This window comes from Lutra lutra, chromosome 10 (assembly GCF_902655055.1).
Source record: "Lutra lutra chromosome 10, mLutLut1.2, whole genome shotgun sequence".
Taxonomy (NCBI): Eukaryota; Metazoa; Chordata; class Mammalia; order Carnivora; family Mustelidae; genus Lutra; species Lutra lutra.
In genome coordinates this window covers 100,688,808-100,706,902 of record NC_062287.1, presented here as the reverse complement: position 1 = coordinate 100,706,902, position 18,095 = coordinate 100,688,808, and the positions used below count along the sequence as shown (strand labels likewise).

The 18,095-nt window shown below is 35.2% G+C and overlaps 1 protein-coding gene across 1 annotated transcript; it reads right to left on the bottom strand.

Annotated features, from left to right (window-relative positions):
* Nucleotides 1–6,650: 6,650 nt before the first annotated feature.
* Nucleotides 6,651–7,598, bottom strand: LOC125079858 (olfactory receptor 8J3-like). Its single transcript, XM_047693583.1, has one exon. The coding sequence runs from the start codon at nucleotides 7,596–7,598 to the stop codon at nucleotides 6,651–6,653; it is 948 nt and encodes a 315-aa protein (XP_047549539.1).
* Nucleotides 7,599–18,095: the final 10,497 nt, after the last annotated feature.

The window sequence follows — 18,095 nt, the reverse complement described above, 5'->3', positions numbered from 1 at the left end:
TCTCTATTCCTTTCTATTTCTCTGTTTCTGTCTCTCTTTCCAGCTCTTACACCTGAGAAATGAAAACAAATCTTGTCACGTGATGGCATAGAGCTTATAAATATATCCAGAATAATCGTCTCGTGACTCGGCATGTGCTTTTCTTGCACATTCTTTTGTGTTCTACTAGAATCTGTTTTATTCTAATTAGTCAAATAATCTTGGTGAAGATTCTAAAAAGTGAACCATGATCTAGTAGTAATTACAACAGAGCTTCAAAAGCTACACTCTGGCACAGCCCACACCAGCAGTATTTTCACCAACCTCAGTCTATAAGTAACTCACCTACAAACAGAACTAAGCAACACTTCCTTCTCTGATCTATAAACAAGACTATGCACATTCCATCCTTGTCTTGATTATGTCCAACTACCACTCCCTTAGAAGCTTATGTCAATTCACTCATTCTCTTTTCCAATAACATATGTTGAGAACCATTGATTTCCAGGTGCTACTGTCTGGAAACAGAGCATCCAGAGATGAGGCAATAGATTAGACTGGAAAGAAAGAAAGCTTTATTCAAATTTCCTTTATTTTTCCCATCTTTTCTTCTTCTTAATCATTTTGCTCCACTTCTGAAACAGAAAAATCTGACATTTGTACATACAAACCACTTTACTTTGTATTAAAAATAAAATGTGGGTAATTATATTTAAAAGTGTATGCAAATTTTTATATTCTCATCCCCAAATATTTTATAATCTCAATTCCATTAATCTTCTCCACCATCAGTGGACATCCGTTGGTTCAGTTAACAGAATTGTTCTCCACTTGTCAATATCATGCCTTTCCATGCTTCTTTGCTTTGTTCTTGCTGTTCCTAGTACTCTGCTCCACAAGAAAAATGATGAAGGGAAATTCATTTATCCTTAAGGCATGTTAATAAACATCATCTAGGGGCGCCTGGGTGGCTCAGTGGGTTAAGCCGCTGCCTTCGGCTCAGGTCATGATCTCAGGGTCCTGGGATCGAGCCCCGCATCGGGCTCTCTGCTCAGCAGGGAGTCTGCTTCCCTCTCTCTCTCTCTCTCTGCCTGCCTCTCTGCCTACTTGTGATCTCTCTCTGTCAAATAAATAAATAAAATCTTTAAAAAAAAAATAAATAAACATCATCTATTCTGTGAAGAGCTACTTCCCATGTTAACATATTTCATATTTTTATTCTAGAATCCCTTTAGACACGATTCATTTATAGGTCTTGCCACATGTGTAACAACCATTTCCTTCCATAACTTTTCCCTTGCTGGGTGTTAGTTAGACGCTTATGGTTGAGAGCCACACTGGCTTTTTGTCATTTCTTAATGCAGTCTCCTCTAAACGTTAGGTAATGAAGAATTAAATATTAACGCTGAGTGAACTAATTTAAGATTAATATCGTAGGGCATCTGGGTGGCAGTGTTGGTTGAATGTCTGCCTTTTACTCAGGTCATGGGGCCAGAGTTGGGCTCCCTGCTCAGTGGGGAGTCTGTTTCTCTGCACTTTCACCCCACTCTCGCTCTCTCTCTCTCTCTCTCTCAAATAAATAACAAAATCTAAAGATTAATATCATCATAATAATATTTGGCTATTTCTTCCCCTTATTCTTATGTTATAGTCAGTGCTTTGGAAAATATTTCTAATGACACATTGATGACCTTTGTCCAATATACTCCCTGCTAATCCTGAGTAAAATATTTAGCTACTGTTAATGCAGAAACACAGTTTTGATAGATTATAATATGGTAAATCATGGGCCTGATTTTTCCCAAATTTTCTCATAGATCTTAAACTGGAATTTTTATTTTTTTAATCTAAAAAGAAACTACATATATGAAATAAAATATATACATATACAATAAATATATAATCTAAAAGAAAAAAATATGTTATATAAAATATATTTTTAACTCTAGAAAGAAATACATATATATACAACTAATGTAAAATCAGAGAAAATACTGTTCATGTTACAAAAGATACTCCAAGGATTTTTTATCTAGTCCATCATATTATACTCTATTTAATTTTTAAAATTCTTGTCTTGAGCCACTATAGGGAGTCAATAAGTCAAAGTTGGCCATTTAGAAAAATGCTCTTCTGACCTACCCGGGTAGAAGGCACTCCTGTTTCTCTTCATAATGGCTTTGAATAGCAGCTGACTACATGTACTTATTAGTGTCTCTGTCCCAAGGGATCTTACTCAAATGCAAATAAGACTATCAGAGAAATTATAGTACGTGCTCAACAGGGATCTCAAGGCAGGCTGAAGATCTATTGCTGTGATTCCCTGTTTTTGAAGAACTACATATCTATAATTCTGCCTTTAGTACAAAGTTTTTGCTCTAAGGTTCTCCTAACTCTTAAAATATTATTAGTTAATTTTTTAAAAGATTTTATTTATTTATTTGACAGAGAGAGATCACAAGTAGGCAAAGAGGCAAGCAGAGAGAGAGAGGGGGAAGCAGGCTTCCCACTGAGCAGAGAGCCCAATGTGGGGCTCGAACCCAGGACCCTGAGATCATGACCTGAGCTGAAGGCAGAGGCTTAACCCACTGAACCACCCAGGTGCCCTTACTAGTTAATTTTTTAAAAATTAATTTTTATAGTAGATTATGAGGTTCAATTTTTGAAATTGGCTTTTAAAGGACAGGTATGAATGACCTTTTAAAAATTCTTTTTTTTTTAAAGATTTTATTTATTTATTTGACAGAGATCACAAGTAGGCAGAGAAGCAGGCAGAGAGAGATAGGAGGAAGCAGGCTTTCCGCCGAGCAGAGAGCCCGATGCGGGGCTCGATCCCACGACCCTGGGATCATGACCCGAGCCGAAGGCAGAGGCTTTAACCCACTGAGCCACCCAGGCGCCCCTAAAAATTCTTATAATTTTCTATGAAACATTTATCTTATTCCTCTGATGACCTACCTCTTAATACTATATACACAAGGCTTTTGGTAAAATTCTGGGCATTAACTTACATTCTAGTCATTCTGACCTAGATGATGAATAAGAAATATATTGCCAATTTGGTGTATAGGGAAAGGAATGTGGACATGTGAGTTTTATACACTGACTATGAATTAAAAATTGGCCCCTTACTTTTCCTTTAATAAAAATTGAACTATAACCTTGGGCTACAGTATAATGAAGAAGGGGATAAAATCTAACGTTTCTTTTTCATGATGTGTAAACAAAACATTTGTCTGAAGGAGAAAATACAGCAAATGCTTAAAAATCACAACACGCTTACATTTTGTAAATGATGATCAAGCTAGGTAAAGATCAAGATAGGGATCAAGATAGGGAATTGCGTATGTTTGAATTATATTTCCAGATATTAAATATTTCTTTTTTGTATATTTAATGTGTCTTTCCTCCTCCCCCTAGATTAAGGAACACATCTTGCACAATTGGCTAGATACCCTGTCTCTGCTTGCGCCTTGTTATTAAATGTCATGACCTGTGTTTTGGTATTGAGATGATGCAACATTAAGTACAGTACTATACTTAACATAAAAACAAACAGAATCCTTAGGAATACGAGTCATTATTCTGAAGAAGCCATTCAACCCTAATGTGATTAAAAGGAAACTCTTCCCAATGAAGTAGAAATTTTTAAAGCGTCCAGAAATTACATTTGCTTCCTCAATGCTTTTTTTGTTTTTTATCTTAAAATATTGTATCAGGTCAAAGAATTAAATAAAATAGAACTGAAGAAGACATTTTAAAGAGGGCCATGGAAAACCAACACTATATTTTCTAAGGGCGTTTATAAACTTTATTCAGTGAATTCTGCCTATACTTTACATGATGTTCTTGTTTAACATCAGTTCACAGTTTTCTGTTCGGACTTCTACCAACTGCTATAAGGATCCATATGTAACTTATGGTTCAGTTCCTCTTGAACATCCATTTCCTCACCCATGTCTCATCACAAATAAGATTTATAGGGCATCGTGTCTGTGAATAAATGGGTAATAAAGACCATGTCCAGTGAACAGAGCTTGGTTCATCAGACAAACCAATGTAGTAAATCAAGGATTTCCATCCTATAACATTAGACTGTATGACTATATCAACATTTTAAGATTGAGTAACAAGGGATGTGTACTAAAAGACTCTACATAATTTTATTCTTTCCTATTATTTGGTGGATCTATATGTTCCCATACCTAAATTCGGGGTAATAAGAAGATTCCAAAGAACTGTGTGGCCTCCTCCCTTTCCTAAAGCTTCTGCTCTAGCTGTTCATTCTAAAACTAGGACCATTCATCAATAATTTTATAATAAACTACAGAAAGGAAGAAACAATGCAAAGTGTCAACTAACAGCTTTGTCACAATGTTAGTGCAACTGATAAAAGAAAACTTTTCTCTGGGATGCCTCCTATTTCTTCTCTCTCCATTTTAGAACTAATTTAATTTAATCTGTAAGGAAATTAGTAGGGAACAGTTTAAAAAGGATTTGGGGGAGTAATCCAAGGATATCTTAATTACAGCGCTTTCATGTCAATGAGTCTAATTTTGCTTTGTAGGATTACATCTCTTCTCTTACATCATAATTATTATGATTAAAGATTTAGTGCCTATACTTGAAGAAACTCTTAACACTGAAATTCATTTATAAGTAAAGTGAATGTACCCAGAGAATATTAATATGATTTTCCATATACAGACATATCTCAAGGATATTGAGGGTTTGGTTCCAGAAAAATGAAATAAAGAAAGTATCACAATAAAGTAAATAAAATGATTCTTTTTGTTTCCCAAGGCATATAAATTTAATGTTTACAGGGGCACCTGGGTGGCTCAGTGGGTTAAAGCCTCTGCCTTCGGCTCAGGTCATAAACCCAGGGTCCTGGGATCAAGCCCCACATCGGGCTCTCTGCTCCGCAGGGAGCCTGCTTCCTCTTCTCTCTTTCTCTGGCTGCCTCTCTGCCTACTTGTGATCTCTGTCTGTGAAATAAACAAACAAAATCTTTAAAAAAATAAAAAAAAGGGGCGCCTGGGTGGCTCAGTGGGTTAAGCCGCTGCCTTCGGCTCAGGTCATGATCTCAGGGTCCTGGGATCGAGCCCCACATCGGGCTCTCTGCTCAGCAGGGAGCCTGCTTCCTCCTCTCTCTCTGCCTGCCTCTCTGCCTGCCTCTCTGCCTGCTTGTGCTCTCTCTCTGTCAAAAAAAAAAAAAATCTTTAAAGACATTCCACTAGGAAACCATGGTTTAAAAAAAAAATAAAATAAAATAACAAAATAAAAAAAAATTATGTTTACACTATACTTTAGTCTATTCAGTGTGGAATTGTAGTACATCTAAAAAATGTACATACCTTAATAAAAAAAAAAACTTCATTGCTAAATTATGCTAACCATCAACTGAGCTTTCAGTGAGTCATCATTACTGATCAGAGATCACCATCACAAAAGTTTGAAATATTGCAAGAATGACCAAAATGTGCCAGAGACACAGAGTGAGCAAATGCTATTGGAAACATGGTGCTGATAGACTTGCTCAAGGCAGGGTTGCCTCAGACTTTTTTAAAAAACTGTAATATCTGCCAAGTTCAATAAAGCAAAGTGGAATGAAGTGACATATGCTGGCATCTCTTCCAGTATAGTACTTGATGATTTGTCAAGAGTCATTCTGAAGGTTAAATATCAGATCACTCATAGAGTTGATTAAAATATGGACTTATTGACCTTTATGTGGTGATGCTGATTTGACAGGTCTGAGATACAGGCTAGTTATCTTTATGCAAAATTGTACAACAGATTTTGGTGTACACATACTGATCAAGAACTATCAGAAGACAGAATAAAAATGTTTACAAAAACAATTTAAATGTCCCACTAATAATATAAGGAATTCTCACACACATGATTCCTGGAATGTCTAATGATATCACAATACAATACATATAGTGCACACAAGAAAGAAGGTTGATATTTAGAGTAGGGAGAGAGGAAAATCTTACAGAACCCAGTAAGTTTATGAATCAACATGAACCTATCAATGATTGCACTCTGGGTCTTTCACTAAAAAGTTATATAAATTATACTAATTGCATTAAAATAATTTCAATTATATTTGGTTAGCCTTCAGAATATAAATTTATCAGTGGTATATATATATATATTAATCAAACAGTTTTAAGAAAGAGGAAGTTTTACTTTAAATATGCTTTTTCAGATTGATTTTACTAACTTGGCTATGAAAAGGATTTTAGCTATCTGTAATAATAGTTCCTCAGATGCCATGATCCACTCTATCCCAACATACCCAGTCAGAAAGCCAAAAGGAAGCCAAAGGATAAGAAAGAACAACTTACTTCTCTCAGCCATATTGTATTGCTCTGCTCAAACCTATTTACATTTTTTTAACTTCTATGTATCCTGACTCCTGATAATATTTCATTGAAATTGGGTACCAACATATGAAGTTAGCAAATAATGCTCATTCCTGTTTTCACCTCCTATTTCTAAGAATGTCAGTTTACTTTTGGATTCAGTGCTTCCCAAATCTCAGCTGCTTTTAATTCCTGGAGTTACTTGTAAACCTAAAAGTCAGCCACCTAATGTTTGTTTTCTCTGACATGTGATACCTTCTCTTAACCATTTCATCATTTACCTTTGGAGTTCTAAAATTACGTTGGTTTCAAAGAGCAGCATGAATTTGCCAGAAATCTCTGTAAGGCAGCCTTCACATCCTTGTTCCGCAGGCTGTAGATCATGGGATTCAACATGGGGATCACCAGTGTGTAAAACATGGAAGCAATTTTATCAGTATCCAATGAGTAGTTAGCTTGCGGCTGCAAGTACATGAATAGCAGTGTCCCATAGAAAACCGTGACTGCCATCATATGTGAAGCACATGTGGAAAAGGCTTTTCTCCTCCCTTCTGATGAACGCATCCTTAGAATGGACAAAACAATGTTGAAATAAGATACTAGAACTATAACTAAGGATAAAACCAAATTTGTAGCTGCGGATATAAACACGATTGTCTCTGGAAGGTAAGTATCAGAGCAGGACAATGTTAACAGTGGGACAATATCACAGAAAAAATGATTGATTACATTAGAAGAGCAATAAGACAGAGAAAATATACAAAATGAAACCACAATAGCTGTGGAAAAGCTGTAGAGGTATGTGAGGGACACCAACAGGAGGCAGATCTGTGGAGAGACCACCACCATGTAGAGCAGGGGGTTGCAAATGGCCACATAGCGGTCATAGGCCATCACAGCTAATGTGAACACCTCAGCTACAATGAAGACCAAGAACCCTCCCAGTTGGGTGGCACATTCATAATAGGAGGTGGTTTTCTTCTGTACTAAAAAATTGATTAGCATTTTAGGAGCAATGACAGTAGAATCGCCAAGATTGATGATAGCCAAGTGCCTGAGGAAGAAGTACATGGGCGTTTGAAGCTGAGAGTCAACACTGGTGAGGATGATGATGCCTAGGTTCCCTGCCATGGTCAGCCCATAGATCAGCAGGAAAACAAAGAATAGTGGAATCTGGAGGTCTGGGTGATCTGAGACTCCAGTGAGAATAAACTCAGTGACCTGGGTGAAATTTTCAGGAGCCATGGAAGGGTATGGATAGTCATCTGTTTGGAGAGGAAAAGGAGGAGTGGTTACAATCTTTAAGGAATTATTTTCTAGGATGGTCATTAGATAGTATATTCCTTAGTTGAAATTTCCTGGAACCATGTACTAATCCAACTCAGATATTAAAATCAAAGAGCAAGGACTAATTAAATAAATTTTGCAATCATTTGGTAGAGAGAAAAAGCAAGCATAGCAAATTAAACAGGTGATCTAGCATCGTGCATTATTTGATGATTTACTTCCTCAACATCTCTTTAAATTATGAGTATCTTATTAGCTTACAAACATTTGAAGCCATGGGTCATATCTTCATATCATGTCTTTTGAGTATGAGAAAGGCTTGAGGAATTGTATGCCTCCAAATAATCCAAGGTCTCCTTGTGATTTCCTAATCCGGGACTTGATTTTTCTGAAGATTGGGTGATTCTAGTGTCTATACTGCTTCATTTCCTTAATCCTATTTTTATATAACTTTTATTTGATGAGCATTGAATTTGCAATTTCTACCATCCATGTTTGTCAACTGCTTTGTCTTCATTTTCCATTTTGTCAACTCAGGCAAAAATACATGGAGATATGTCTTTTATTTTTCTGATGACTGATTTTTTTTCCCAGCTTTCAGAAAATAAGATCTGTGAAAATTACAAATTTTTATAAAACAACTCACTATACTTTATCAGATACTAATTCTTTTTTCTTTTCTTTTTTTTTTAAGGTTTTATTTATTTATTTGACAGAGAAAGAGAGCAGAAGCAGGCAGAGAGGCAGGCAGAGAGAGAGTGGGGGAAGCAGGCTCCCTGCGGAGCAGGGAGCCCAAAGTGGGGCTCTATCCCAGGGCCCTGAGATCATGACCTGAGCTGAAGGCAGAGGCTTAACCCACTAAGCCACCCAGGCACCCCCCTTTTCCTTCCCATTATAACTTTCCTTTATTTTTTTTTAAGATTTTATTTATTTATTTGTCAGAGAAAGAGAGTGTGTGAGTAAGCACAAGTGGGAGAGTGGTAGGCAGAGGGAGAAGCAGGCTTCCTGCTGAGCATGGAGCCCAATGCAGGACTCCACCCCAAGACCCTGGGACCAAGACCTGAGCAGAAGGCAGATGCTTAACTGACTGAGGCACCTAGGTGCCCATAACTTTTCTTTCTTGTCCCACAAGTTGTAAAATTCCTTGTATTTTTTCCACTATGCTTATTTTTAAATAATATTTTTAATTAATGGAATTTTACAACATTTTTTAATGTATAATATGCCTGGCCTTCATTTTTAGTTGATTTTTTTCTCAATGTATTTTCCTAATTCTGACATTTTTCACTACTATAGTGATAATAAAACTCTTTACATCACAGAGCTTCTATGATAATCTAATTGCATATATTTGCCAAAGAATCAGTGTGTTATTATAACATGGTTGGATATTCTAGACATGTTTGTTTCAAGGATGATTATCTTTTCTTAACTAAGCCAATTAGAATCCCTTCCTAATCCCAACTGATAGTTCTAGTGGTAGGCATCTGGTTCAAAGAAATCTTGTGATGGTGTCTTATCTGAAGACCTGGGCTTAAATTCTAGACAGTCAAGACTATATCATCATTTAACATAACATCTACCCTTTAACAAAAGTTTAAGTACGCATACACACAAGATTAATAATAATAATAATAATATGTCATGGAGACATAAATAGTTGGATTATATTTAACAACATATATTCTCTGCAAAGTTACAAATCTTGGAAACAGACTATTTTAAGTATTGTATTATTCGATTATACATAATGTCAAGTGCCTTCCAAAATGAAATAAAACAGCTCAGTTTGAGGGTTCATTTTGGATCTTTCAAAGGCCATTATACAAAAATAAGATAAATATTTTCTACCTACCTCTAATGGAGAATCTGCTTCAGGCTCTTAGTGAGAATCTCTAAATGGGGTTCAATAAAATAGCTGAAGCTCAGGTGATTCTAGGATCCACAAGTTCCCTTTTACATCCTTGGGGAAGATGCCACTTGGGAATGGCTCCTTAACAAGATCTTCCCCTAGGAATTCAACCAGAGACTCTTTGAGTCATCTTTGCAACAGTATGAACCTACATTACTGAAGTGAGTTCAATTCCCTAACATCTAAGAGACACGGTGATTAAGATGTATCTGCCAAAATAACTCATTTGCATTCAGAGATTCATTATTGCAAAATTCCAATATTAAAGAGGTAGAAACCCATGGTCTAGCAGTGAAGTTAGAACAAACTCTATCTAGGGGATCTGAGTGGCTAATTCAGTTTAGTGGCTGCCTTCAGCTCAGGTCGTGATCCCAAGGTCCTGGGATTGATTTCCGCTTCTGGCTTCCTGCTTATCCGGGAGCCTGTTTCTCCCTCTGCCTTCTCTGTCTGCCTGCTGCTTGCCCTGCTTGTTCTCTCTCTCTGCCAAAAAAAATACAACAAAACCAACCAAACAAACAAACAAAAAACAAACAAACAAAAAAACCCCCATCTATAAATAGTATTTTTATTATGCCACCATTTCTCTTTTTCCTTCACTTTTACTTCAAAGAATACAATTAACAAATCATTATTTCAGGGAATAGAATATTGCGGATGTTAGAAGGAGGATGTGTCCTACCAAAAGAATCTATAGGTAATAAGATTATTATTTTAATTATTTTTTAATGACTGTATTTCAGGTGAGAAGAGGTAAAACATAACTAGTAGAGAAGAGTCAAACAGAGTATTTAAAATAGAAACCCTGGGTCATGTCCATAAATTTCCTGTCACCACATAAATATTTTAAAGACTGAATACTATATACATATGTTTAGTATTATATATATGTGTATATATACATATATAGTATTCAGTATTTAAATATATCTGTATTGTTATATATAACACATATATAACATATAACATATATAAATAATATATGTGTATATGTAAATATAATATATATCATAGTGTTTAAATACATGTTTATTATTATATATAAATATATAAATAAATATATGTATATATAATATTTAGTCTTTAAATATATATTATATAACATACATGTAAATAAATATGTGCATATATTGTGTGTATGTGTGTCTGTGTGTATATATACATATATATGTATATATGTATATATATGTATGTATGTATATATATGTATATATGACTAACAGAATTGTGTAGAAAGGAAACTATCTATCAGATACAGATACAGATATCAGAACACAAGAAAAACAGACTCACATGGAATATATCAAGGTGGTTACCTGGTGGTGGTAGAGGGAACAGAAGAAAGAAATAGAGATGAACTATATAGCATTTACTAGAGCTGCATAGCAAAATATCACAGACTAAGTGGCTTAAACAACAGAAATATGTATTTTTGATTCTGGAGCCTTGAAGTCTAAGATCACGAGGTAAGCAGGTTTAGTTTCTTCTGAGGAGTTCCCTGGCTTGTGAATGGCCACCTTCTTGCTATGTCTTCACATGGTAGTTGTTCGTTCCAGGTACATGCTTGGTTCTCCTAATCTTCTCTTCTTATAAGGGCATCAGTCATATTGGATCAGCCAATTTTAATCAAATTACCTCATTAAAGGTTCTATCTCCAAATACAGTCATATTCAGAAACAGTGAGGTGTAAGTCTTCAACATAGGAACTTTGGTGTGATACAATTTAACCCAAAAAAATTGAAATGAAAAATAAATTAAGAAAAGTGAGGGCCTTTTCCTGGCCCAGAGATGATAAAGTGTCATGAACTGAGAAACATAATTCTAAATTTATGCCTTGGGTCCAAAACCAGTTGAAAACATGTATATATTCAGTATGCAGAGAACTTGTTTCTGGAAATCTGTTCTGCGGAAGTAATGCAAGTTACTAAAATATATAAAAATCTTCATGAGTACGTTATCAGTACAGTAAAACACCAGAAACTAAATAGTTTGGAAACTTGTTAATTATATTATACACGTGCATATTTATAATGTAATTTTAATGCAATATAATGAATAATATAATTTTATATATATTCTTTAAAACTTTGTATAGATTATATAGAAATTCAAAAGCTTCTGAGAAGAAAACTGAAAATAGTATTAAAAAAGCCATATTAGGGGTACCTGGGTGGCTTAGTTGGTTAAGTGTCTGGCTGGTGATTTCGGCTCAGGTCATAGTCTCATGGGTTGTAGGATTGAGCCCCACCTTGGGGTCCATGCTAAGTGGGAAATCTGCTTGGGATTCTCTCTCTCACCTCACTCTTGCACTTATGCTTTGTCTCTCAAATAAATAAATCTTTTTTTTTTTTTAAGATTTTGTTTATCTGAGAGAGAGAGAATGAGAGAGAAAGAGCATGAGAGGGGTGAGGGGTAGAAAGAGACATACACTCCCCACCAGGCAGGGAGCTCGATGCGGGACTAGATCCTGGGACTCCAGGATCCTGACCTGAGCCAAAGGCAATTGCTTAACCAACTGAGCCACCCAGGTGCCCTAAATAACTTTTTTTTTTTTTAAAAAGAGTCTGTTTCTTGGTTTGCCTCTCTCCTGCCCCGGCCCACCGTATTTGTTTGTTTTGTTTCTTAAATTCCACATACAAGTGAAATCATGTGGTATTTGTCTTTCTCCAACTGACATTTCACTCTAGCTCCATCCATGTCATTGCAAATGGCAAGCTTTCATTCTTTTTGATGGCTGATATTCATTAATATTCATATATATACATATCTTCTTTATCCATTCATCAGTTGATGGAAATTTGGGTTTGTTTCATAATTTGGCTATTGCTGGTAATGCTGCTATAAACATCAGGGTGCATGTATCCCTTTGAATTAGTAATTTTGTGTTTTTTTAAGGAAATACCTAGTAGTGCAATTGCTGGATCATAGGGTTGCTCTGTATTTAACTTTTTGAAACCCCTGTATGCTGTTTTAATATTGTCTTTACTCCTCAAAGTGTTGAAAATAGAACTACCCTATGACCCAGCAATTGCACTACTGGGTATTTACCCTAAAGATACAAACATAGTGATCCGAAGGGGCACGTGCACCCGAATGTTTATAGCAGCAATGTCTACAATAGCCAAACTATGGAAAGAACCTAGATGTACATCAACAGATGAATGGATAAAGATGAAGTGGTATATATACACAATGGAATACTATGCAGCCATCAAAAGAAATGAAATCTTGCCATTTGCGACAACGTGGATGGAACTAGAGGGTATCATGCTTAGCGAAATAAGTCAATCAGAGAAAGACAACTATCACATGATCTCCCTGATATGAGGAAGTGGAGATGCAACATGGGGGGGTTAAGGGGGTAGGAGAAGAGTAAATGAAACAAGATGGGATTGGGAGGGAGACAAACCATAAGTGACTCTTAATCTCACAAAACAAACTGAGGGTTGCTGGGGGGTGGGGGGGTTGGGAGAAGGGAGGTGGGGTTATGGATGTTGGGGAGGGTATGTGCTATGGTGAGTGCTGTGAAGTGTGTAAACCTGGCGATTCACAGACCTGTACCCCTGGGGATAAAAATATATGTTTATAAAAAATATAAATAAATAATAAATAAAAAGAAAATACTCATTAAAAAAATATTGTCTTTAAAAAAGATTTTTTTTTATAGTTTTTATTTATTTATTTGACAGACAGAGATCACAAGTAGGCAAAGAGGCAGGCAGAGAGAGAGGAGGAAGTAGGCTCCATGCTGAGCAGAAAGCCTGATGCAGGGCTGGATCCCAACACCCTGGGATCATGCCCTGAGCCAAAGGCAGAGGCTTTAACCCACTGAGCCACCCAGGTGCCCCAAGAAACAGGCTCTTAACTATAAAGAATATACTGGTGGTTACGGAGGGGTGGTTGGTGGGGGGATGGGCTAAATAGGTGATGGGAATTAATGAGGGCACTTGTGGTGAGCACTTGATGTTATAGGTAAGTGATGAATCACTAAATTCTACATCTAAAACTAATATTACATTGTATGATAACTAACTGGAATTTAAATAAAAATTTGGGGAATAAAAAAAAGAAACAAAGACCATATTGTACCGGTTTCTTTTAAAACAAAATATAAAAAATATAAATAAAACAATATATATTAATTTATAATTTAGGTAAAATCAAATGCCAAGTATGCATGGACAGTACTTGAAAAATAACATCTCCCGAGTTACGACTGCTTCCAATAAGAGAATATTTCAATACCTTAAAATGTTCCTCAGTGTTTCTTTGCAACAAACTGTCCCCTACTATGTACCAACCCAGAGTTACTATGACTTCTCTCACCATAGGTTCATTTTACCTGTTTTGGAACTTCATGTAAATGGAATAGTATAGTATGTTTGTATCTGGTTTCCTTTGTTCAACTTAATGCTATTGAAATTCATCCACTCTCTTTTTTTTTTTTTAAAGATTTTATTTATTTATTTGACAGAGATCACAAGTAGGCAGAGATGCAGGCAGAGAGAGAGGAGGAGGCAGGTTCCCTGCTGAGCAGAGAGCCTGATGTGGGGCTCGATCCCAGGACCCTGGGACCATGACCTGAGCCGAAGGCAGAGGCTTTAACCCACTGAGCCACCCAGGCGCCCCTCATCCACTCTCTTAAATCCATGGACAACTTATTCCATTTTACCGCTGAGTCGTACTCCATTCTAAGTATTTACTATAATTTATCATTGTATCTATTGATGGACAGTTGAAATATTTCCAATTTTTACTGTCATGAATACAGTTGTCAGTAGAATTAATATACATGTTTTCCTGGACATCTTTTCATTCTTCTTGGGTAAACATCCAGGAGGGCAATTCCTGGGATATTTAGTAGTGACATATTTCCAAAGTGAAGGACTTCTGTACACTCCAGTCAGCAATATGTGATAATTTCAGGAGCTAAACATAATAGCTGACGGAATTCTTCACACTTGGGAATCTAGCATTTTAAATTTTATCCATGCTAGTGGGTGACAAGTCGTATCTCATGGTTGTTTAATTTCTTTTCTCTGGTGACTACGGATGTTAGGCCTTTTGTACATGTGTATTGATCTCTCATACTTCTGTGAAGTGCTTTCTGATCTTTTTGTCCAGTTTTATTAGGTTATTTATCTTTTACTGATTTGCATATATATATGTATACACACACACACATATAGCAGATAATTGAACATACATATGTGCACATGTTTTGGTCTCTCTATTCTCCTGATTCATATAGGTTTATAGTTGGTCTTATAAACAGTATTGTAAGTTCTCCAACTTTGTTCTTTTTGAAAAAAATGTTTTAGTTATTCTGGATCTTTTCTTTACTGTATAGAAGCAGACCTAAAGCCAGACATGAGGGATATAGTTTATATACCATAAAGTTAGGTTTAAAATTTCCATGTCTGAAAAGGGTCACATTTGGTAGCAGTTATTTAACTATTTCCTTAAGAATATTTGATCCTTGGGGCGCCTGGGTGGCTCAGTGGGTTAAGCCGCTGCCTTCGGCTCAGGTCATGATCTCGGGGTCCTAGGATCGAGTCCCGCATCGGGTTCTCTGCTCGGCAGAGATCCTGCTTCCCTCTCTCTCTCTCTCTGCCTGCCTCTCCATCTACTTGTGATCTCTCTCTGTCAAATAAATAAATAAAATCTTTAAAAAAAAAAAGAATATTTGATCCTTAACATTGAGTATTGTTGAAAGTCATACCTTGGTCTCAAACCTATGATGTTAAGGATTGAACTACTTGGATGCTTAGGATGACATATTAAGACAACATTCTTCTTTTTTGTGCCAACTATCTCCAGCTTCTTAAACCAAGAATGGGTTTCTGTTCCACATGGGAAGCATAGTGTTTGAGAAAAGCCCTTCAAGAAAGAGTACGTCCTGCTCTTGTTTAAAAACAGAGGTAATAAGAAAGGAATTCATGAAATCAATGCACAGTCCGTGCAGGAGATCAAGCTCAAGGACTTTTAGAAATAATTAGAGTGTGAGGTTTTCAATTGAGTCATTAGGGCCTTGCAACTATTCCATTTAATAATTGATACAAATATATTCCAATTTCCAAGCTAAAAGCTTAGATGCATGAAGCTATTAATTAGATATGCACTGAAAATACATCAAGGAAAACGAAAAGTTCTAGCTCTTGGAAAAAGTTTAATAGTGTACAAATACTAAAGGATTTTCATGTAAGTTGATAGCATTATTTCTAAACTATTTATCATTGTAATTATGATGAGAATATGTGCTTCATGGCCATTAAGGACAATGGCTCTATCCAATGAAATTGGAAATATGGTAAATTTCCTGTAGAAAAGATGTAATATTTTAGAACCATCCATGTTTTATTTAAAATACTCAATAGCTAATGAAATTTTCACCTGATGATAATCACCCAATTATCAGCTGATGCTAATAATCATCTATTATTGACATTTTGCAATTTTATCATCATGCAATTGTACAGTGAAAATGAAAGGTCAGTAAATGTTAGTATCCCTTTCTAAGAAATAATAAAATAAAAATACTACTTGAAAAAAATCACAATAAATAGCACTGTTCTTCTGTATTCTCTTTTTCATTTCAAACTATTATGCATATTTATAAAACATCTCCCCAATATATCATTAAAATGTGAAAGAACACTTACACATTAATTTTAGAAATAAAAAGCAATAGATATCATGTCATAAGTACAAAGTTATTTATTATGGATTTTTTTAATAATGGTGAAAGAAATAAAAAGTTGCAAACAATCAAATATCCCTCAATAGAGGGAGGACAAATACAGAGTGGTTGATACTCCACAGTTGTATGCTGATATTAAAAGTTATATTTAATGTTTATTGACCAAGAAAGATGTTTATGATGAATTCTCAGGTAAGAAAAGTAAGTTGCAGGGGTATGCTGCATTATGATTTTTTTAAAGCCCTTTTTGTAATGGATGATATAGAAGAATGCTATTAATATTATTTGACTTTACTTTTGGTTCATGAATAACAATGGAAATGATAGAATTTGGGAAAGAAAAATATATTTGACTAAAAAGGACTGTGTGGTATAATATAAAATGTTACTCTAGAAAATAAAATGTATTCATAACAACATATATGCTTAGGAACAGGATCCAAAGTCAACATGATAAACAAAATTGATAAAATCAGAGAAAAAAACTTTGTATTTCTTTTACTGTGTTCAGTTTATGTTTTATTTAGTCAGTTTTTTAATTTTTAAAAATAAATAAATATCCAGCTTTATTGAGGTTACAGGTGATAAATAAAAATTGCAATAATTAAGGTGTACAACATTGATTATTTTGTATATGCATTTACTGTGAAACAGTCACCACAACAGGCTAATTAACATTTTCGTCACCTGACATAGTTATTTTTTTTATTTGTGGCAAGAATGTTTTAAGATCCACTCTGTAAATAAACTACAATGCATTAAAGAAGGGAAAAATAAGCAAAATACATGGATTTGGGACAAGGAGGCCATGGTTCATATTTGATTTAATTCCCTATAGTTTTAACTTTGAATACTAAGTTAGACTGAAACAAACATTATTGGGGTAGTGTATATATTTTAAAAACCTAAAAAAATGCCCATTAAACAACAAGGAGAATACAAAGATGTAAGGAATCTGTTCATTTGCTAAGTGAGTGCACAATTTTAATGAAGGCTTGTGTTAGCATCGTCCATGCAAAATATCATCACTGTTTGTACAGACTGGTGAAGGAGACAAAATAGACACGAATGATTCATTTATTTTTAATCTTTGCTATTACTGCTATAGATTTTTCAAAATGTTGATGTCATTATGGTAGATGACCAGATAACTACTTTATGGTGAGTTTGTTGATCCTAAATCAGCTTATCAGCAGGCTATCATAAATCAAAGTTAGTTATCTTGTGTGAGGATCTCTCAAGGGGGACTCAGAATCAGCCAATATTTTTCTCATGCTCTTAATGAAAAAAATCTTCCCAAAGGACCACTGTATCCTTGAGAGAAAATATAAACTCAATCCAGTTGAAAATTTCATTTTGAGGTGATATACTTTATATTCCACTTAGCCTAGATTCTTGAAACAATTTGTTCATGTTGTGTTATAATCATATATTTACTTACTTTCTTGCCTCCTGTCTAGCCTACACATTCCTCATGATTCAATCTTACTTACTGTCAATACAAAGTGAGTGTTATAAAATATGCATTATTAATTTTCCAATTAATTTTCTTCTATTTGACTAAGACTTTTTATTTAACCTCTACAAGCATTACATTCAATATGATTTGCCTATAAGCTCCAATATGACCTTGGACATCACTTAGGACTTAAATTATCTGGCTACAATGTTTATTTATTCAATTGGAGTGAAGAAGAATATAGGGAGATACAAGAGGAAATGTTTTATGCAGAAAAAGAGGAAAACAATTGGGTAAAACATTTCTATTTTTTTGATGTTGCAATTGGACTGGCAGAGTGTTAAACAAAGATTTTTGGACCCACCTTTGCAACTGCATAGTAAGACA